The sequence below is a fragment of the Colias eurytheme genome, chromosome 2 (genome assembly GCF_061535395.1).
Source record: "Colias eurytheme isolate Ceu_HAF_F1 chromosome 2, ilColEury1 Martin Lab GWU primary, whole genome shotgun sequence".
In the NCBI taxonomy this organism is placed as follows: domain Eukaryota; kingdom Metazoa; phylum Arthropoda; class Insecta; order Lepidoptera; family Pieridae; genus Colias; species Colias eurytheme.
Genome location: NC_142981.1, coordinates 10,492,464 through 10,514,954, shown reverse-complemented (window position 1 = coordinate 10,514,954; position 22,491 = coordinate 10,492,464). Strand labels below are relative to the sequence as shown.

The 22,491-nt window shown below is 34.3% G+C and overlaps 3 protein-coding genes across 3 annotated transcripts; 1 reads left to right on the top strand and 2 right to left on the bottom strand.

Annotated features, from left to right (window-relative positions):
* Positions 1 to 1,495: 1,495 nt before the first annotated feature.
* Positions 1,496 to 6,894, bottom strand: LOC149910658 (NADH dehydrogenase [ubiquinone] flavoprotein 1, mitochondrial-like). The gene is made up of 8 exons (XM_090115895.1): positions 6,783 to 6,894; positions 6,431 to 6,637; positions 5,477 to 5,769; positions 4,858 to 5,088; positions 3,533 to 3,765; positions 2,843 to 3,046; positions 2,202 to 2,269; positions 1,496 to 1,955 (listed from the first exon to the last, which is right to left on the bottom strand). The coding sequence occupies exons 1-8, from the start codon at positions 6,829 to 6,831 to the stop codon at positions 1,816 to 1,818; spliced, it is 1,425 nt and encodes a 474-aa protein (XP_089972021.1). The 5' UTR covers positions 6,832 to 6,894; the 3' UTR covers positions 1,496 to 1,815.
* Positions 6,895 to 7,484: 590 nt separating this feature from the next.
* LOC149910657 (beta-lactamase-like protein 2 homolog) lies at positions 7,485 to 9,550 on the top strand. The gene is made up of 4 exons (XM_090108255.1): positions 7,485 to 7,815; positions 7,903 to 8,063; positions 8,286 to 8,608; positions 9,207 to 9,550. The coding sequence occupies exons 1-4, from the start codon at positions 7,694 to 7,696 to the stop codon at positions 9,477 to 9,479; spliced, it is 879 nt and encodes a 292-aa protein (XP_089964381.1). The 5' UTR covers positions 7,485 to 7,693; the 3' UTR covers positions 9,480 to 9,550.
* A 614-nt stretch (positions 9,551 to 10,164) lies between these two features.
* mRNA-cap (RNA guanylyltransferase and 5'-phosphatase mRNA capping enzyme) lies at positions 10,165 to 21,733 on the bottom strand. Its single transcript, XM_090115824.1, has 12 exons — positions 21,303 to 21,733; positions 21,023 to 21,159; positions 20,311 to 20,478; positions 19,537 to 19,640; positions 19,137 to 19,218; positions 18,423 to 18,662; positions 17,844 to 17,976; positions 16,305 to 16,450; positions 15,619 to 15,784; positions 13,981 to 14,078; positions 13,485 to 13,675; positions 10,165 to 10,338 (listed from the first exon to the last, which is right to left on the bottom strand). Exons 1-12 carry the CDS (start codon positions 21,486 to 21,488, stop codon positions 10,223 to 10,225), a joined length of 1,767 nt encoding a protein of 588 aa, XP_089971950.1. The 5' UTR covers positions 21,489 to 21,733; the 3' UTR covers positions 10,165 to 10,222.
* Positions 21,734 to 22,491: the final 758 nt, after the last annotated feature.

Genomic DNA, 22,491 nt, shown 5'->3' with positions numbered 1-22,491 from the left:
CCGACAATAGATTTACATTAATAATAATTAATGCGTTTATTGTTATCGTATGTGTCAAATATTTACATTTCTAATTATCGAAGTCCAACGAATATAAGGAAAAATCTACTCAATGAATCTATTAATTAAATATTTTGTCAGTCTCGATTATTCTTACTGAATAAAGACAAATATATTATCAGTCTATATCGTATTAAAAATGAAATCTGATTCATATTAGAGTATCAGTTACGAGTAATCGAAATCCTTGTACGATTAATCTCTAAATGAATGAAGGCTTTGTTGTAGATTGAATCAGAATAAGGCATGAACTACATATATGATTTAAATTAATAGTTAATAAATTTTAAGCAAAAACAATATATTTGAGAAATTGGTTACTTATCTTATATATAAAAATGAATCGCAAAATGTGTTGGTAAGCGCATAACTCGAGAACGGCTGAACCGATTTCGATAATTCTTTTTTTATTCTATTCCTTGAAGTACGAGGATGGTTCTTATGTAGAGAAAACGTAAACATGTACCACGGGCGAAGCCGGGGCGGACCGCTAGTCTTATATATAAAAATGAATCGCAAAATGTGTTGGTAAGCGCATAACTCGAGAACGGCTGAACCGATTTCGATAATTCTTTTTTTATTATATTCCTTGAAGTACGAGGATTGTTTTTATGTAGAGAAAATGTAAATATGTACCACGGGCGAAGCCGGGGCGGACCGCTAGTGTTTTTATAAAAAAAAATTCGATATTGATAACTGCCTATGGTTTTAATAAACAGCAACCAATCTTGATATGTTTGAAAATGAATTAATGTTTTTAAAATCGATATAAGTATTATACTATACAGGAAGTACATATGTAAATTAGTATAATTGTATTTCAAAATATTTACTCTAAAATGGATTTTCCCAACGCGAGACGCATCAATTACGACCGAATCACGGTGATTCCTTAGAATTTTCATTGACGTAGTTATAAAAAAACATGTTTACATCAGAGATAATATGCGTAGATAAAGTCTACAATGTGTCCAAAGACTAAATTCTCCACTCTATTTACTGAATGGAAATGGTATATAATATCTATAGTATTATATTATCTGTGCTAATATTATTTCTCGATATTCTCTTATGATAATGAACCATTAATTAACATCCACATATTGATTCTAATAAACAGAACAACAATATTGATATCAGAATAATTGACGACACAAAGGTCGTCAATTTAAGTCGTAACAGTAGGTTTTTAAAACGTACAACCATAGGAAAGATTTGACTTTCTTAACGAAACAGGAATGCATTTAATGAACGACTTGAAAAAATATTGGTCTAGTACACGTCTAGTATAATATCATTGGACTGACATGTTAGAACACCTTATGATTGTCATAAAAATGCATAAAAGCACAGCATAAAAGCATAGGTTCATCTTTAAAATCGAAATCCTTATGTATTTTCGAAGAGGTATGTAATGAATAAATAACAACGAATAAAAATTGTTCAAACGACCTTTATTAAATATCACATTAAGGATCTCAAGTAAATTATATTTCACTATACAAAGCCGTCAATTAGGTAGGTATATTACAAATCACAATCTCATGTTCGGAAAGAATTATATAAGTTTAGCCAATTCAATAAAACCAATACAAGGTTTGATAAAAATATTTTATTTACTGATTCTTCTCATATTTTTCTAAACTCACTAAAAACAAAATCAAAGATGGCTGTTTAGTATTTATTCATTTTTCGTAATTTATATCAGCGCCATCTAGTGGTACGAGTTGGTAACTTTCTATTAACTAGCGCCATCTAGTAGAGGCGTTCGGCTTTGCTCGGCCCGTGGGTCATCTGGTACTCTTGCATGCGTCTCTCTAACTCTGGTCTGAAATGCCTGATGAGACCTTGTACCGGCCACGCGGCTCCGTCTCCGAGGGCGCAAATTGTGTGTCCTGTAACAAAGCATACATATAGTATAATCAAATTAAAAAAGGAGTTAGTTTAAAAAATTATGGCTATTCATTAGCTTTCAAATAAGGAAGTTTTGTATTTATTTATTTCGAATTTGAACACTTTTGCTAAATAGTTAACTTTTATTTTAAATTGTAAAATTAAGAAACCTCTGGTTCATTATTTGTTTTTTTTTTTTATAAAAAGAGAAATCCATATTTGAAAAAAAATTGTTTATAATATCGTACCTTCAATTTGTTTGGAAATCTCCCAAAGCATGTCTATTTCTTTCGGCGAAGCATTGCCGTCGACGAATCTGAAATATTAAATTAAATGTTATACTTTATTAAAAAAGTGTTTGAAATTAATATAAAACAGAAATATTTATTCCATCCGTTAATTAATAAAATCAATATCATGTATGTTCGGTCGTTGGTTAAAACGACCGTTAATTTAAACATTTATCAACATTTTATTCATTTAAAATTTAAATCAATGGCTTGCTAACTGCATCTCACAAATGTTCGCGAGCTAACAAATAATTGAATACTAAACTAATAACACAGCTATCACATTTCTTCTATTAACAGTTTTGTGAAGTATTATAAAGGTCAGATCAATAATAATATTTCATAGAAAAAGAAGTCACTACATAGTAGAAAACATACTTGCTTTCAGAGTCTGTGTCTGTATGCTTAGAAGTTAAAATTTAACAGATTTTTATCCCCATAAAATTTTTCTTTTGTGGTTCTCGAGGAAGGTTTTATGTATGATTTGTTTTCTACAAAGCAGGCTACACGCGGAAAGCTAGTTAAAAACTTTGATAAAGAAAAATGACAACTAACCGATATAATATGTGATACTTTATCATTTTATAACAAAAACTTACCGATATATAATCTTATTCATCCACGAAACTCCCTCCCTGCACGGCGTGCATTGTCCACACGACTCGTGCTTATAGAACATAATGAGACGAGCGATCGCCTTCACAATGTCCGTAGATTTGTCCATCACTATGATGGCCGCTGTTCCGAGGGACGTTTGGGCTGCTACTAGCCCGTCAAAGTCCATGAGTACTGTTTCGCATACACTGGAAAATATAAATAACATATAATATTAATACATATTATTAACTTTGTGAAAAAAGAAAAAGTTTTCCTTCATGTACATCTCATATTCATTGTAAGAAGTCTTTATTAAACTTATAAAGGAGACTATTATTGACTGAAAAATAAATTTATTAATAAAATTTAAAAAAAAATGAGAAAGGTTTTGCTAATCACATACACATGGATATCAAAATATTGTTCTGAGCATTAGTTGAATGACAATGTTATTAAAAAATTGGTTGTTTGTAAAGTAGGTTTACGATCGAGATGTTTACGTAATAACGTCTTATTGGTGGCAGCGCTCGAGATGAGACGGGAGATCGGTCCGTCTCTCTCTCGTTATACCTGCGATTGTGCTCGTGAGGTTTTGGTGTGACACAAGTTTCTGAACATGTCACCCGACTAAAACGATTTTAAAAACGTTATTACGTCAAAAAACTACAATTAAAAGCAAATCCCCAACTTACTCCTTAGGTATCAACGGTGTAGACGAGCCTCCTGGTATGATCGCTAACAAATTATCCCACCCCCCGCACACCCCACCCGCGTGTCGTTCAATCAATTCCTTCAGAGGAATGCTCATTTCTTCCTCTACAGTGCAGGGAGTGTTCACATGACCAGAGATGTTGAATAGCTTGGTGCCCGAGTTACGTGGCCTGCCGAATGACGCGAACCAGGAACCGCCGCGACGGCAGATTGTCTAAAATTTTTGATATTATTTATATAATATTATATATAATAATATTATAAAGAGGAAAGGTTTGTATGTATGGTTTTCACGCATAAACTACTGGACCGATTTTGATGAAATTTGGCACAGATAATCTTTAGTCTCTGAGAAAGAACATAGGCTAGCTTTTATTGCGAAATATGTACCACGGGCGAAGCCGGGGCGGACCGCTAGTTATTTATATTACTAGATTTCCGCCCGCGGCTTCGCCCGCGTTTTCAAAGGAAAACCCGCATAGTTCCCGTTCCCGTGGGATTTCCGGGATAAAACCTATCCTATGTGTTATTCTGATGTATAAGCTATATTGTGGTAAAGTTTCATTCAAATCCATTCAGTAGTTTTTACGTGAAAGAGTAACAAACATCCATACATCCATACTTACAAACTTTCGCCTTTATAATAGTATGTAGTAGGATTATTTGCGCAATTTTAAAGTATTACTTGCGAACACAATAATTTTAAAGTTCCTATCAAAGCACGCATATGCGTTAAGATGTACTAGGCATTCTGGCTAATATCAAGACAACACAAAAAAACGAAAGTAGCAGTCAGTAATAGAGCGTTCATATTCTTACGCATTGCGGGAATTGGAACATATTCTGTATATTTATATGTATAAAGAGCAGCAATACATATTCATAATATATTTGTACCGGCTAAATAATAATCAAAATGTATGAGGACACACAGAAAGAACTAAAAAAAAAAATAAGTTTCTTAAAAAATAATGTAAGCTTTAAAACATTTGTTTACACCTTTACTCTACCTTTCAATATAGGCTAAGCTTTAATTATCTGCATACCATTTAAACAATGCACTTAATAAAACAATACAAGGTACAAACTTCATAGCAACAAAAAAAGACGGGTTGCACTCCGGGAGTGCCGGCAGAAGTGAAAACTTGATTATTAACGTTGAGCATGTTTGATATTACGTCTTACGCTTTTTCGATCAGGTCACGTGTCCTGACGCGAGTTTAAGATTTTATAGTTTATACCCATTACAGAAAAAGTGCTCAACGCCGCTAAAGAAGTTTTCACTTCAATAAGTCACACAACTTACAGGCGAAACGGCAATAGTCTCCACATTGTTCACCGTAGTGGGGCATCCGAATAGACCAACATCAGCCGGGAATGGGGGCTTTAGACGTGGTTTGCCCTGTTTCCCCTCAATAGACTCGATTAGAGCGGTCTCCTCACCACAGATGTAAGCCCCGGCACCACGGTGCACAAATACATCAAAGTCGTAGCCAGAGTTACATGCGTTCTTGCCGATCAGGCCTGCTTGGTACGCCTAAAATATGTAATGAATTGAAAAAATACTATTTTAATCATACTTTATCACTTTGTATGCACCTAACAATGCACACTCTTCATCTAACTGAAGGACTGTATTTGGGACTGTATTTACAACAGACAAAGTAATTATTAGAATAATCTCTATTTTGTATAGCTATGAATACTGTTGGGATATCACCAATTTTAAAATAAAGAAAAATCAAAATATCTATTATATCTAAATCTAAAATCTTTTTCTGTATTGTATTGTATTGTAAATAAATCTTAATTCTCCAATAGTATTGTATTTAAATAATTATGTTCTTTTGAAAATTATAAAAATCAAATTAAATCTTTCATATTTTGGATTAACTAACAAACACATACAAGTAAAATCAAATCACCTCCGCAATAGCGACTTGCAAGTTGCTGGCCTCATTGTAGAACTCGCCACGAATGTAAATATACGCCGCCTGCGCGCCCATAGCCCGTCCAGCGATCAAACAACCCTCGATCAACTTGTGGGGATCATGACGCATGATCTCCCTGTCCTTGCAAGTGCCCGGCTCCCCCTCATCAGCGTTAACTACGAGATACTTCGGCCGGCCATCTGACGGCTTGTTCATGAACGACCACTTCATGCCGGTCGGGAAACCAGCACCGCCGCGACCGCGGAGACCGGACGTTTTAAGCTCATCTGTAATGGTTACTTGCTTATTTAAAACTTGCTCATATTTTTATCAGTGGACTAGAGCAGTGCTCCGCTCCTGTTGGTCTTATCGAGATGATATATATATAGCCTATAGCCTTCCTCGATAAATGGGCTATCTAACACCGAAACAATTTTTCAAATCGGACCAGTAGTTCCCGAGATTAGCGCGTTCAAACAAACAAACAAACTCTTCAGCTTTATATATTAGTATAGATTTGTAAGAGATACAGTCTAGAGATAATATTTTACCAATCACAATAAGCCAAGTAACAAAAATATATGCTTTGAACAATGACTAATATAAATACACACTTATTACAATCTGTAATTAAGAACACTACATTCTACATGTTGTAAAGAACAGGTTTTAAAAATTATTATGCAACACAATTCAATTTATTTCCTTAGGAAGCTTTCAGAGGAATTCAAATATAATTAATTTAATTAGTTACATAAATATAGACATTGTTTTATGTAACATTTCATTTCATATGTTCAAGTTTAAGACTTTCTGCTTATTGTATTTTATCAAAGGATAATCTTGATGAACTTTAATAAGCATGGAATGTTTATGTACAGAAAAATGTATTAAAAAATGATGTGCTTTGTTGCTGTTGGTCATCAAATAATTAAAGAATATACGTACTAACGATCCAGTCAGTTCCTTTTTCAAGTATATTTTTTGTCATATACCAATCTCCACGGGCCAAGGCCCCCTTCAATCTCCAATCATGACGTCCATAAAGATTCGTGAAAACTCTGTCTGAGTCTGCCAAAGGTCCAAATTTAGTTTTGCCTTGGCTTTGATACCGAACCGATCCATTGCTGATGCTCACCAGAGGTCCCGCGATACCTGAATACGTCAAAATTATGTAAGCACAACTACGCACCACAAACTCGTGTCAAATTTTTGATATTATTTCTATAAAGATTTCAACTACGAGAATTCATCTCTATTTTTGTGTAAAGATAATAATTCTTGTAACTCGGTTAATCACCTAGGTGAGATTTTGTCCCCTGAACAATCCTCGCCAAAGCACCAGCCATTTTTCTGGACTGTCAAATACCAATTGACAAATTGACAATATCTACAACAACATGACAATAATTGACAACTGACCGTTGTCTTCTTGCCATAAGCAAAAAAAACATCGCAGTCTGTTGCAAAAGCGCATTCGCATAAGATTCGCATTGACCGATTGACGATTGACCTATGCAAAACTATAAAAGGCCAAAAAGAATAAGGATACAAAAGTGAATTAGTGATAGTAAAGAAGCTACAATCGCAACATATAAGCACAGTCATACAAACATGACAACAACAGTGGGCATATTCAGAATCATAATCACTAGCGACTTTCTGAGCAGACTTTTGGTTTTTGATGCAAATCATTATTCTGTCTAAGCCTTGTCTAAGCATACAATTTATTTATTAAGAAGTGTCCATCAAATCGCTTCACTACTTTACTTTCACTAACTACCCTCTGGAGTCTGGACTCAAGCGTTAATTTTATTATGAGCGTTATTTATTTTTACTTGATGTAAAACAAGTACAAACAAGTGAATGTATTTATTTCTCTTCATTTTTAAATTAATCACTAGGGGATTTCCATCAGTTCCCATATAATTATCCACACAGATTATCCATCTTTTTTATTCTGTAGCCCTATTAAAGTCAACTGTCAAGTGTTATTTGTCAACACGGCAATCTGGCTTCAACAAATAAACAAAAACAGACCAAAAAATTTACAATATTGTATAGAAGAGAATACAAAGGTCATATTTTATCAGTAGAAATATCAATTAATCTATCCTGCTACGCGTCACGTTTCTAAAATACGTAAATTAAAATTTTATCTTTCAAAAAAATTATATTCACAATTCACATATTATTTAATATTCTCATAAAATGGCTGCAGTAATACCAGCAGTTTCACGGTTATCTAATAGAATAATTAGAATTTTGGGCTGCAATCCAGGACCTATGACTTTACAGGGTACAAATACGTATTTAATTGGCACTGGAAAGAAGTAAGTTTATTTGTAAACAAAAAACACCTGTTTAATGTTAACTCTTTTTCTAAATTAATTAAACGTTCTTTCCGAATGAATTTTTAGTCGAATTCTCTTGGACACTGGTGACAAAGATGTTCCGGAGTACCAGAAAAACTTATCAGAGGTTGTAAGTTCAGAACAAGTGAATATTGAGCACATAATTGTTACACATTGGCATCATGACCATATCGGAGGTGTGGAGAATATCTTTGGAACTATTGCAAGCAAGTATTTCTTATATTTTGCATAATTATAATAAAATAAATAATATTTACTATAGAACTGATGTTGGCTATAAACTGACACTTGAGATAGCTGGGGACTTATTTTTAATAATAACAAGTTTAAAACCATGTTGTAAGAACAATAAAAAAACATTCATTAAAATTTTCATTACATCAGCTATGGCCAGTAAAAAAAATTAAACCTAAATTTATTTTATTTAGAAAATCCAATAATCTGGAAACATAGAAGGGACACTAACGATGCAGCAGATCCAGACATACCTACCATTAAAATGAACTGGCTTTCTGATGGACAGGAGATCAAAGTAGAGGGAGCTACTTTAAAAATTCACCACACACCAGGTCACACCACAGACCATGTTGTTCTTACTTTATTGGAGGAAAACATTTTATTCAGCGGCGACTGTATTCTCGGTGAAGGCACTGCTGTTTTTGAAGATCTATTCACATATATGAAGAGTTTGAATAGAATATTGGAATTGCAACCTGGTGTTATCTATCCAGGACATGGGAATATTGTGGAGGTGAGATGTATATTATACTAGCTTTCTGCCCGCCGCTTCGCTTGCACAGTCAAAGAAAAACCCGCATAGTTCCCATTCTCGTGAGATTTCCGGGATAAAACCTATCCTATGTCCTGGGGTAAAAAGTAGCCTGTGTCCTTTCTCGGGTATCAAAATATCTCTATACCAAATTTCATGCAAATTGGTTCAGTAGTTAAGACAGACAGACAGAGTTACTTTCGCATTTATAATATTAGTATGGATTATGTATAGTGAAATTTTTAATTGTTAAATCAATGCTATAATTTTGTAACCATATTATATGATATTTTCCAGTGTTTGATTTTACGCGAGTATTATACATTTAGAAATTAAAGACTTTTTAACGGATTTTAAACGCGATTTATTCATTATATTATTTTTCGAACACTTTACAGCAAGCGTGTCTCCCCGTGACAACGCTATAGCTAATTGTAAACATATTATATTATGAGTTTATAAGTAGATGCTTACATGTAAATGTTTATACTGTCAAATTTTCTTTTAAAATTGATTGATAACATGAAGATATAACATGTCACTATATATTATTATTTATTGATGTTGTTAATCCTTTCAGGACCCTCTGGAAAAAATAAAATATTACATAGCACATAGGAATCAGAGAGAGGAGCAAATACTACAGGCACTCAAAAACAATGCAGATAAACAACTAAATGAGATGGATTTAGTCAAAATGATTTATCAAGAGACACCAGAACATTTGTGGCCGGCGGCAGCTTATAATGTTAATCACCACTTGACAAAGTTGACTAAAGAAAAGAAGATAAAATTAATCAATATTGATGATGAAAGTAAATGGCAATATATTCCAGTACAAAGTAATTTATAAATGTTATTAACTATGTATTTATTTTTTATTGTTGTTTTGAAATTTTATTTGTAATAAAGGATTTTGGATTATTATTGGTTTTTATTTCTTTAGTTACTGCTGTACTTAGTTATATAGTAAAAAAAAATTTTTCGAAGGGAACCTGAATTCGAGTTTCTAATTTATAAAATTTAATTTAATAGTTATCTGGGTTCCCTATACATTATTAAAAATATTTCTGAACACAATATTATGTGATACAAAAAACAAAATAATTTGTGAACATTTATTTCACATTGCAAAAATTACAACAAAAGGGTAGGTTTACAAACAGACATGTTTAACTGCTTGACGAATATCGTTTAACATCACACTAAATAAATAATAAGTATTCAAAACACAGTTTAATAAATGGCAATTGAAATTGATCATATATTTCATATCAAGTTGTTAGCAAAATAAATTGAATAGGGCACATAACATCTTTTGTAATGTAAACATACCGTGTGTACTTAAATAATAACAATGAGAATCTATACACGTTTTTTTTGACATTTAAGGGCGTATTCAGAAAGAAAGCTTGAAACTTATAAGCGCTTATCGGCGCTTGTCAACGCTGGTTCGTTCTACACAAAGGAAGCAGGTTGAAGCAGACCAAAACAAATTATCGGTGCATAAGCACACATAAGCACATAACTTATAAAAGTTTCAAGCTTTCTTTCTGAATACGCCCTAAATTTAACATCTTTACTATTTCCGAACGTTTATCTTCTCCGTTTCGGTGGCGGCATGTGTTCGGAATCGTCTTGGTATCTGTAGCGCGCTATATAATGCAGAAGATATTCCTTTGTCACCGGGTTCTGTATACTTTTCGTTACAGCTGAAACATAATATTATTATTAAGGGAAACTTTAAGAAAAATTTGATGTTTAATTATTTCATATATGAAATTATTTCACTTTCAATCACGGATAGAAAGCAATTTTAATCCATACTAATATTATAAATGCGAAAGTAACTCTGTCTGTCTGTCTGTTACTCAATCACGCCTTAACTACTGAACCAATTTGCATGAAATTTGGTATAGAGATATTTTGATACCCGAGAAAGGACATAGGATAGGTTTTATCCCGGAAATCCTACGGGAACGGGTTTTTCTTTGAAAACGCGGGCGAAGCCGCGGGCGGAAAGCTAGTATAATATAATTTGTCATATTATAATCTGTCTGCAAAATTCTAACTGCCAAATTAAAATAAAAAAATGTGTGCGTTCTTTAGTGTCCCTTCGTCCAGCATACTCACCACAACTCACCATGGAATCCTGATATTTCATGAATGTCAAAAAACTGTTCTGAAATAGTGCTAAATAGTGCCCAAAGGAAAAAAATAGTGCTCTTGTACTTGCGAAGTTATAGCCATAGTTCGATGAGTATGCTGGACGAAGGTTTCGCCCAGCATACTCACCTCCGTCCGGAGAATCTGTATACGCTTCAAACATAATTCATACTTCAAAAAATAGTTCCCAAATAGTGCCAAACGGTGCCCAAAAAGAAAAAACAGTGCTCGAATAACTTCGGAGTTATAGGCTTCGTTCAGTGAGTATGCTGGGCGTAGGTTCTACGCCCAGCATACTCACCTCAGTGCGCGAATATCGAACGAGCTATAGGTATAATTTACGTCTCAAAAAATTGTACTTGAAATAGTGCCCAATATCAGTCCAATTTTTGCTTGACTTTTGACTTAGAAAACCATTAAATTTTAATGTAAACTTCTACATACTAACGTAAAATGGGGTACAGTCGTCGACACATGTTTTTGGACAAAAATATTAAACTTTATAATTGTAGACTTCATGTTATTGGAAATAATTATGGTATTTTCTCACATGTCAAAAACTTTCGATTAAATGCATTATTATATATTTTATAAATAATAATAAATGAATGAAACTTTAAGCGTAAATGAAGTCTATTACTTCATTGCATTGTGTGTTTGTCTGAATAAAAACAGTCATTTGCAGCCAATAAAATTAATATCTTGAAAAATTGTAAAAAGGAAATTATACAGTTTCTTTTTGTATATATGTTGCAGGCAAAACTTATAACCAGTCAAAACTAGTACTGTGACATAACTAGTTATACAAATTTTTAAAACTCTTTCCAATAGCTTCATCAATGAAAGGTTTAGCAATAAAAAACATTTTTAATTACTTACGTTATTTATTACTATTTAAAGGGCCAAAGTAATCAGAATTCTAGTTAACTAGTTCACAGCTTTTGTTAACATTCATAATATAATCAATGTAAATAGAAAAAATTGTAGTTTTAATATTGTATATATAATATACATATAAAAAAATGTTTAGCGTCGCGGGCGCCGCGCGTCGTAAGCCCCATACCTATTGACCGTACGTGCATCCATTACTGCCACACAATATTGAACTTTATCACATGAGGAATACAGGTCAATTCCGTAAACGTTGTGGTACCGTCCTTGATCCGGAAAATGATTATTTTGAATAATTTTGTCAGTTGTAATGTAAGCATTAATAACAGCAACTTTATTTTTCATGCATGATTTACTTCATTTGATATCTTAATCCTTCAAGCGCCGTGATCTAGACAAATATATAAAATCATTGTTCCTAGCTACCGGGGTCCCATGCGACGCGCGAAGGCTTAATCATCTATACAAATATTATAAAGAGGAAAGGTTTGATTTTTTGTTTGTTTGTTTGTTTGTATGAATTGAATAGGCTCCGAAACTACTTGGCAGATTTGAAAAATTCTTTCACTGTTGGAAAGCTACATCATTTCTGAGTGACATAGGCTAGGTTTTATCCCGGAAATCCCACGGGAACGGGAACTATGCGGGTTTTTTTTTTAAAACGCGGGCGAAGCCGCAGGCGGAAAGCTAGTATTATTATAAAGTATTATTAAAATAATGTGTAATTAATAATATTGCGATTCTAAAGTAAATACTCCCTTACATAGACAATATAACAAAACAAATAATTTACACAAGACAAAAATTGTTAGAAAGAAAGTTAATAATATTGTATTCGACTGTACTCAATGTAATGTATGTAGAAGTTTACAATCAAATTTAATGGTTTTCTAGGTCAAAAGTCAAGCAAAAATTGGACTGATATTGGGCACTATTTCAAGCACAATTTTTTGAGACGTAAATTGTTCCTATAGCTCTTTCGATATTCGCGCACTGAGGTGAGTGAGCTGGGCGTAGGTTCTACGCCCAGCATACTCACTGAACGAAGCCTGTAACTCCGAAGTTATTCGAGCACTGTTTTTTCTTTTTGGGCACCGTTTGGCACTATTTGGGAACTATTTTTTGAAGTATGAATTATGTTTGAAGCGTATACAGATTCTCCGGACGGAGGTGAGTATGCTGGGCGAAACCTTCGTCCAGCATACTCATCGAACTATGGCTATAACTTCGCAAGTACAAGAGCACTATTTTTTTCCTTTGGGCACTATTTAGCACTATTTCAGAACAGTTTTTTGACATTCATGAAATATCAGGATTCCATGGTGAGTTGTGGTGAGTATGCTGGACGAAGGGACACGTTCTTTATGACCTTATTTTTCAAAAAATAATTTCCTATATGCAACTTTACAGAAATACGTCGAATCATGCGTGCTAGTGATAAGAAAAAGATGGCGCGTAACGGAAAAATGTAACGCGTAACGAAAAAATGTTACACTAAATTTTTTTCCAACCCCGATAAAGAAGTTTCACTTCAATATTATATTATTACCCCGATAAAGAAGTTTCACTTCAATATTTGGTAGTTCGAATCTTGCTTAGATTTTATTCCAGTTCAATCCAGAAGCGTAAACTTTATGTATCTGTTTATCAATAATTTTAGAATCTCTGAACGCATTTGCATGAATGTAGGTATTATTTATTATCCAAAATTCTCAAGATAATTGGACGACAAAGATATCGCAAAAACATATAATAATAATACTACTACGTCTTATAACTATAAAAATTGAACATATCATACACATAGCTGTATTAAAGCTGTTCGGGAACGATTTGTCCGTCCGTTCGCGCATAAACACCCACTTGTTGTCCTCATACTTGCACTCTATGATTTTATCGTGCAAGTGTTTTATGTTCTTGACGTTCTTCATAACTGCGAACGGCCTTGTCAATGATCCAACATATAAGTAGCCTTCCGTCACTTTTTTTATGCTGAAAATGTAGGAATTTTAGTAAGTTAATTGTTTTTTTTTGAATAGCATACTTTATAAAAGTATAAAACTGTGTAAAATGTATGTTACTGTATGTGTCAGTATCCAAAATATCAATATCGGTCAGATGTTCTTAAGGTGAAATTTTTCTATTCACAGGTGGCATTATATACAATTTTGCTTTATATTTAGTGGGTCATGGTTTAAGTAATTTTAGTTAGGTTATTATGCCTAAATCCCTTACAGTGTTTCTGTCATTTTTTTAGTACATAGCAAGGGATAATTATTCCATCAATGATAACCTACCCATATTCCGTGGAGACAATTTTCAGGCGAAAATCAACGCTGTTCATATCGCTCGGTTTCCACTTCAATACATCGTCGCACTGACCGGGCACGTAGGGCTGTATTTTAGATAATAAAAACATTATGTATTATAGTCAAGAAGCTTATATCTAACTAGCAGTCCGCCCCGGCTTCGCCCGTGGTACATATTTCGCAATAAAAGGTAGCCTGTTGTTGTTGTTTCTCAGGGTCTAAAGGTTATCTGTGCCAAATTTCATCAAAATCGCTCCAGTAGTTTATGCGTGAAAACCATACATACATACAAACAAACCTTTCCTCTTTATAATATTAGTATAGATACACTGGAGATTGCACTATAACCATTAACTTGTAACAAGAAAATATGACCTTGAATGACGCCTGTATGTTTTTTTATCCCTTTCACACTAACTATCCAACGTCATATTTTCTTGTTACAAGTTAATGTTCATACTGAAATCTCCAGTATATTAGATATAAGCTTCTTGATTATAATAATACAGATTCCACATATAATATGTGTACATGCGCGTGTGTAAGACTGTGTATGTTGTTTCGTTCTTATTGTGCGTGCATCTGTGTGCGCATGTACGAGTATTTGTATATTTACTTGGGCGCACGTATGTATGCATGTACCTATGTATCATGTATCCGTATACAAATGCGTTCTAATCCGTGCACAAGTATGTTTTATTTGTATGTGTGCGTTAACTTGTTTTTCTGTAAGTTTGCACGCGCGCGCGTGTGTGTGTAGATGTTTTTTTTTATTATAGAGGGAATAAATACTGTAATATCTCAGGTCAAGATCTGCGACCTGGTATGTCGGTCTCGATCATGATTCGTTCCAACTAAATCTACCCTCTTTCTCCAGTCCACATCTCCGCGGAATGGCCGTAGGCTTTACTTCGCGGGGGACGTATTAACATTGCTGCTTTTCTCACTTATGTTCTATGCCGTCAAAGTTTTGTGTGTGTGTGCGTGTATACAGGGTGTCCCACTGTTGGTATATTAAGCTCAAAGGAGGTTATGGTTTTGCATTCGCTGAGTACGTAAAAAATACTTATAAAATTCTAGATGCATTTTTTTTTCAAATAGATGAATTCTTAAAACTCTTTGTGTACACCCATAACATGAAACCCGCCCAACTTTGACACCAGCACGTGAGCTATCGTTTAAGATTATATTTTCATAGACAAAATGCTCATATTAGAGAAGCGGTATATGCCGGCTGCGCGAAACTAGAGAAGATAACATGGATTTATAATTAATTAATATATAATTTCGTTGTTTAAGTATTTTTTACGTGATTAGTGTATGCAAAACTGCAAGTCGCCTCGCGCTTAGTATACCAATAGTGGGACACCCTGTATATACGCTGAGCAGTGTGTGTGTACCTCCTTGGCCGGCTGGAAGATGAGGCCGTTGTGTGTGTGTGTGTGTACCTCCTTGGCCGGCTGGAAGATGAGGCCGTTGTGTGTGTGTGTGTGTGTGTGTGTGTACCTCCTTGGCCGGCTGGAAGATGAGGCCGTTGTGTGTGTGTGTGTGTGTGTGTGTGTACCTCCTTGGCCGGCTGGAAGATGAGGCCGTTGTGTGTGTGTGTGTGTGTGTGTGTGTGTGTACCTCCTTGGCCGGCTGGAAGATGAGTCCATCTGGCTCGTGGTGCAGCGTGCGCGCGAACTGCTCGCCGAGCAGCCGCTCCGCGACGGCCACGTCCCAGAACGCCTTCAGCGCCACGCGGAACGGCTCCGCGGTCTTGTCGATTGCGCCGTTGGTTATCGCGCGGTCCCTGAATTACGATACGTAATAATATGAGTAATTTTTATTTATTCATTAATTTCTTCATTACAGGCAATAAATGTCGTTTTAGAGGTCTTAATCCCTCAGTCCCGGAATCACAGACACAATAGAAAATCTATTGTGTCGCGGCCCGATCGGGCCGCTCGGTGGTCAATGGGTTAATATAACCTAAAACTACTTAAATACTAAATTAATATCAATGACGATAGTGTTGCTGGTTATCGCGCGGTTCCTATTAAATAATTAGTAATTAAAATAATAAAAAACGCTCATTGATGCACAAATAACAGCGTTGTTTAAAATACACACGCTTAAATCCATGAAATTATTGTATTATGACTGTTCCTTGATAAGTGTACAAAGTTTGAATTAAATCTATCTGCTTAAAGCTGGTCGGTAGCGAGTATAAAAGAGTTGATTACATATAAACATAATATCCGCTACACAAAATCATACAGGTGACGTAAATAAAATAACAAATATTACATAAAAAGTACAGATTACCTTACCTCGGGTTAATAATCTCGTTCTGTATGCAGCTACTCCTAACGGGGTGGAAGGGCTCCTTGCCAACGTTCTGGTCTTCGAACCGAATGATGTCATAGCACAAGAAGCGCGGCTTGCTCTCACCGTCCACGTGGTCTACTACCATCTCCTGTTTAAGTTACAATTCGAAATATAATATCTTGTATAACATAATACAAAAAAGGACATAAAAATTCAATTGCCTACATTGAATCAATGAAATTCAACTTACAAAAAAATTGTAATAAGTATGCAAATTGTAACCAATTTTTTAATACGTATTTTTATTTTTTTTTCCTCCTTGAGCCCCGAACGGCCCGATCGGGCCACGACACAATAGATTTTCTTCAACCTATCTCAAACACAATTGGTATTACCACAAAACAATTTAAACAGTCTTACTTTAAACCAGGGATCTGTCACTTTAATAGTTGTCTATGTGACGAAATATATACGACAAAACCAGATTAACCCGCCATTGGTGACGTGAATTTGACTTACAACGTTGGTGACCCCGGTCTCACGCACCGGGGTTTTTGACTACGAGTTTATCTGTAATTTACGGTTCATGCTACTTTTCATTGGGATAGATATAAAATTTGATCTTTTATTGTCAATAAAACATAGGTATTTAATAAATCAAATCTCTTTTATTAGCATAAGACAACATCTTTGAAATAACTAAAATTGTCAAGTATTTTAACAAAGTTTTTTTAAAACTCAAAAATAAAGCATCAATCTTAATTATTTAAAAGTAAAATTAGGCTTAGTCAGTCTTATGACACTGAAAACATAAAATGAAGTAACATAAATGGTAATACTTCGACCAAAAAAAAAAATATACAATACTATAAAATCACTCATCTTCAACAGCCAAACAACTAGAGCAAGTTATTGGTACTACGTGCGATCTGGTTCGAAATTATCTGGTTCGAAGTCACTTCCAGATTCACTTTCTGATGACGTTTGTAATCTGTCCTCATCAGATACTGCTTCTTGCAAAAGAGTCTCGAGACGACACTGATTACTTTCGTAAGACATGCTGAAATAGTGTTCACAATTTGAACAAAAAACACGGAATTTCTTGTAAAATATCAATCAAATCTAGCAAAACGCTTACTAATAATAGAATTATATGATTAAACTATAAATTACAACAATAGCTTTATCAAAATAAGTAAAATAAAAAAAATACACAATAACCATTTTACTTACTTAGTTGGTGACGCCGGTCTCACGCACCGGGTTGGGGCCAAAACTCAGTAACGTGCGCCCGCGTCTCTGTCGTGGGGTAGGGGTAGGGTAGGGGGCGCGAAATTAGGCAGCTACTCGAAACCACAGTGCAATTCGATAAACGGTGACAAAAATATTTGGGTTTCTTTAACTGCCCGGTCTCACAGACATATGAGGTCACCAATGGCGGGTTAAAGAGAACCCGTGCTTAAAGTTAAACACTGTAAAGTTTTTTGTGTTAAGACAGAATTTCACTAATTTCATACAAAACAACCAAAAACATCACCAACACCGTCAAGCAGCGTGTTCCTGAGATGTCGGTCCTCCTTGTTGTGCGGGAAGTACAGCCCGTGCACTTTGAACGCGCAGTTGTCTCTGTCTAGCATGTACACTTCGTCCTTGTCTTCTATCAGCATCATGTACCTGAGGAAGTACATACTTATAGTTTAAGATCCCACAGCAGGATCAGTGTGTTCATACTTCATAGTTGACGACGCGGTTGGCGCAGTGGTAAAGTAACTGCCTACTGAGCCGACGGTCCCGGGTTCGATCCCCGGTCAGGGCAAATATTTGTGTGATGAACTCAATTATTTGTTCTTGGGTCTGGGTATTATTATCTATATAAGTATTTATTAAATATTATATTTATCGTCGCCTAGTACCCACAACACAAGCCTTAATTGAGCTTACTGTGGGACTAGGTTGATTTGTGTAATAATGTCCTATAATATTTATTTATTTATATTTATAGTTTTTTCCTAAAACCAAAATTATATGTAGGTATATTTATAATTACGAGAATATATATATAGACTAGAGACTAGACTATAAACTGTCTGTATTGTGACTATAATGCGAAAAAATCTAACCTCACTCCGTCCGCCTTCCACGACACCCTATACGGTTTCTTATGCAGCTTCTTTATATTATCCATGTCCATAGACACAGGTTGAGAGCCCGGAAATCCGGTGGACTCCCATTTACAGAACTGCTGCACTTTTTGTTGCACTTGCAAGAGACGTGGCTGACTGTCGAACGGCTCTACACCATGCACGTCCGGCATGAAGGACGCTTTCTTGTAGTTTGTCTCTTTCTTACGCTTTTTGTTCCTGAAAATTGTAGAAAACAAAAATATGGGCAATATTATTTTCTCTGCAAAGTCAAATTCTTGTATTCCCAGTTTAAAATGTTTCTATTACTAACTTGAACTGACTTAAACTGACTTAAACTGACTTAAACTATATAAAGTTAAATACTATATATATATACTTTGGAGGATCATTAGATGTATCATCAAGATCAGATTAGATATACATAATATTCAATTATTGTGATGTAATTTTTAAATTCAGCATAGTTTTCTAATATATAAAGCAATACAAAATACGATGATATACTCAATAACTTTTATTTAACTCTTTAAATAATTAAGGGCCGATTTTTCAATACTTGGATAAAACTTATCCGTCCAATAAAGTAATACACATAATATTAAAATGTCATGTAAACTGTCAAATACTTTTTTAAAGTTAAATTTTCACTGGAGGCAATTTAAAAAGTAAAATATGTTAAATTTTGCTCACTTTGCATTCTTATGTGCCTTTGCATGGTGTGACGATTGAGAAAAGCTTGGAGCATCATCATCATCATAGTCAATTTCTTCCTCTGTAAAAGAAGAATTAATATAATTAGAAACAAAAATGAAATTTTGGTTTTCTCTAGGTGGGTATTGTGCTGATAAAATAAATATTTAAGGTTAAATGTCAATGACAAGATGATTAATACCTTGTTCTGTTTGAAATTGGTTGTTAGTACCATTATTCTAAAATATTAAGTTTAAAAAATACCTACAAACTTTATGTATTCAACAGTGAAAAGAGACCCTAATGAATGAACTAACTAAAGAGAACAATCCTTTTTTACCATGAATATGTTTACACAATTTGGTTACAAAAGGAAAAGTGAACTAAAAACGGTACATACCATCACACCAGTCTGGTCTTGGGGGAGCAGTTGGGGTTTGGGTCTCGTCATCATAGCGTTTGTATAACTCCAGTATATAGTCCTGTTTGTATATGCCTGGGTCCCTAACAGAGAAACAAATTTGGTTTAAATATTTTTTTTTATTTCATTAATAAGGTGGCTACTATATTTTAGTATTGCATGGGCTGTATACTTGTACTTTATTGTGTGTATGCACCATACCATGGTACTATGGTACTATATACCATGGTAGACTAGGTTTTTGCTCTGGGTTTCGCCCACATATGTAACTTCTATGGAAATATCATGTGAAATACATCAAGGAAGCATTTGTGTTATTCTTGTACATAAACTAAACTCACTGCCAAGTCTAAAAAAGCTTTCACTCTTAAAATGTAGAATTATTTATTTATTTTTTATTTTAAACACTTTATTGTGCTGCCAGCATATCAAGAGTAGGTCAAGAGGTCCAGACAAAGCAAAAAAATTAAGAAAGTCTTAGTGACCAGACTATTCTGACGGCCGGACTTTGTATTATTCAGTTTTAAGATGGAATAATCTGTCAAGTGATGGGTGGCTAAGCTATTTCATACAAAAACACAGCAAGAAATCAATCAATTTTTAAAAAAATACAGATTGACTTATGCAAATAAGTTTTTTTGGGGGTCCGCGGATCATGATAAGGTGGTGTTAGGGGTCCGCTGATCATGGTAAGGTGGCGCTAGAGTCCGCCTTTGGTAAAGGTTGGGATAAAATATCAACATACATACAAACCTTTTGTGAGCAAACACCGCAAGAGCTGCATCAACACTGCAATCCAATTCCTCTGTCATGTATGAGACTAACAGGAAACCTGTTCGGTTGAATCCATGAGTGCAGTGAACTCCAATAATTAAAAGAGGATTCTGGGCAATGAAGTTTTTCACTATCTTTATAAAAGCCCTGAAATAGTAAATTCTTTTAATATTTTATTTAAATATAAATAATAAAGATCCTTGGATAAGCTGAATAAAAAAATCTGCAAACGATTTGCGATATGTACATATTTACAATATATAATATGTATTTGCTTAAAAATAACATTTAATTCTTGTGCATTTCTCTCAATATATTCGAGAAAAGCTGGCCTAATTAAGAAATGTTGATTTTGTAAGATTTTATAGGAGTTAAAGAAATAACGATAGAAAATATTTTAACTTTGAGGTAGTATCTAGTAAATAGACTTCTTTAACATTGCCCGAATTTAAATTAAGTGAAACAAAAAAAATATTTCTCAATTTTTTGATTAATTGGTCAGGCCGCTCAATATTTTTAGAGCTTGTGACTTGGTTATGGTGATTTCTAATATTATGATCTGCAGGTATTGTAATTATATGATAAGTGCATTATAATTTCAATGTTATCTGTAAAATTGATCCAGGAGGAAATGAATTATATCTAATAAGCTGTCTTCTCTCTTGAAACTAAATATGACTATAATAATCACCTAGTTTGTTCCACAGAAGGTGTTTCTCCATGACCACGGCAGGATAATTTTACATATTTGCAATCCATTTTTTCAATTTCATTTTTATCATAAAAACGACTGGTATTCGTGAGATCAATCCACAGCCCAAGTTTCAACTGAAATTATTAAGATTATGAGCATTATTGTTAAAACATTTAATTTGTGTGCCAGTTCAAGATGGTTTGATGGGTCTGAACAGCACAATAAATTAATCAAAATGTTAGCTAAGGATTTAGTGACGTTCACTTCAATACCTTACCTTTAAGTCTTTCACATAGCTAAATAGCATTGATGGCGTAAACCGATTACATTCAGGTAATTTATCATTGAATTTAGGTCCTAATGGCGTCTTAAATGCTAAGAATTTTTCTGCTATTAACCCTGATGATTTCCGTGGACAATGAAGCCACCGATCTGGCACTGGTCCTGGATCTTGAGTGGTCATTTCGACTTCGTAATCTCAATCGCAAAGAAAAACACAAATCACTTCTGCAGAGATATCGTAGCCAATTTAAATATGATTTATAACACAACTTAATAACTTTTGTAATATATCATACACTGTCATTATATACACAAATAGTACAAAACCATATCCAGTACATACAAATAATTATAAGAAAATGAAATAATTCACCACGAAAGCATACTTCTATCGTGATAGGAATAAAACTACACCACAGAGAAGTGGTTCTACAGGATTGATATGATTGGCATTTGCTACAGAATACAGCTTATACAGAGAGAAAATATACTCTGTGATACAGATGCTAAAACTTCTCTATGACTTAACCCCAAGATGTTTTAAAGCGTCTTATTTACGGTCCATCTTGACGTACGTCCCGCCAAGGTCATACACGATGCACGACGCAAAACGACAGTGAATAGCGTTGACGTACGTCAATAATTATTATTATTATCTTGCTGGATGTGCACGACCAACTTTTCATCCAGCAAGCACCCCCACCACCGCGAACGTCGTGCAGATGGACAGTGAATAGCGCGGACGTACAGCAGATTAGTGTTGCCAACAGAAATTAATGTAAATACTTGGAAACGTGGCCTATTGATATGATTTTTTTGTGATAACTTAGTGAGTACATGAGCAAGCAAGAAACGGTTATTTTTGATTTTTATGTACACAGGAAATCCCAATTATCATTACTTTTGGATCAACCTTGTACACATGGACAGTTTATATTCAGAAGTTATTATTTTAAAAGAACTCCAAGGCGAATTGTTGAATAACACAGATTTTATGCAAAAGTCCACTGCAGAAAAATGGCAATTTATTTAAAAAAAAAATATCTTGACGAATTTGTTTGTTTAAAAAAAAATGATTAGCTATATACTCTCTGTTCCCGCCACTTTAGCATTTACTGAAAGAGTATTTTCGGTCATGAATGTGAAGTGGCGGGAAGAGAGAAACCGAGCTTCATTAAAAATTA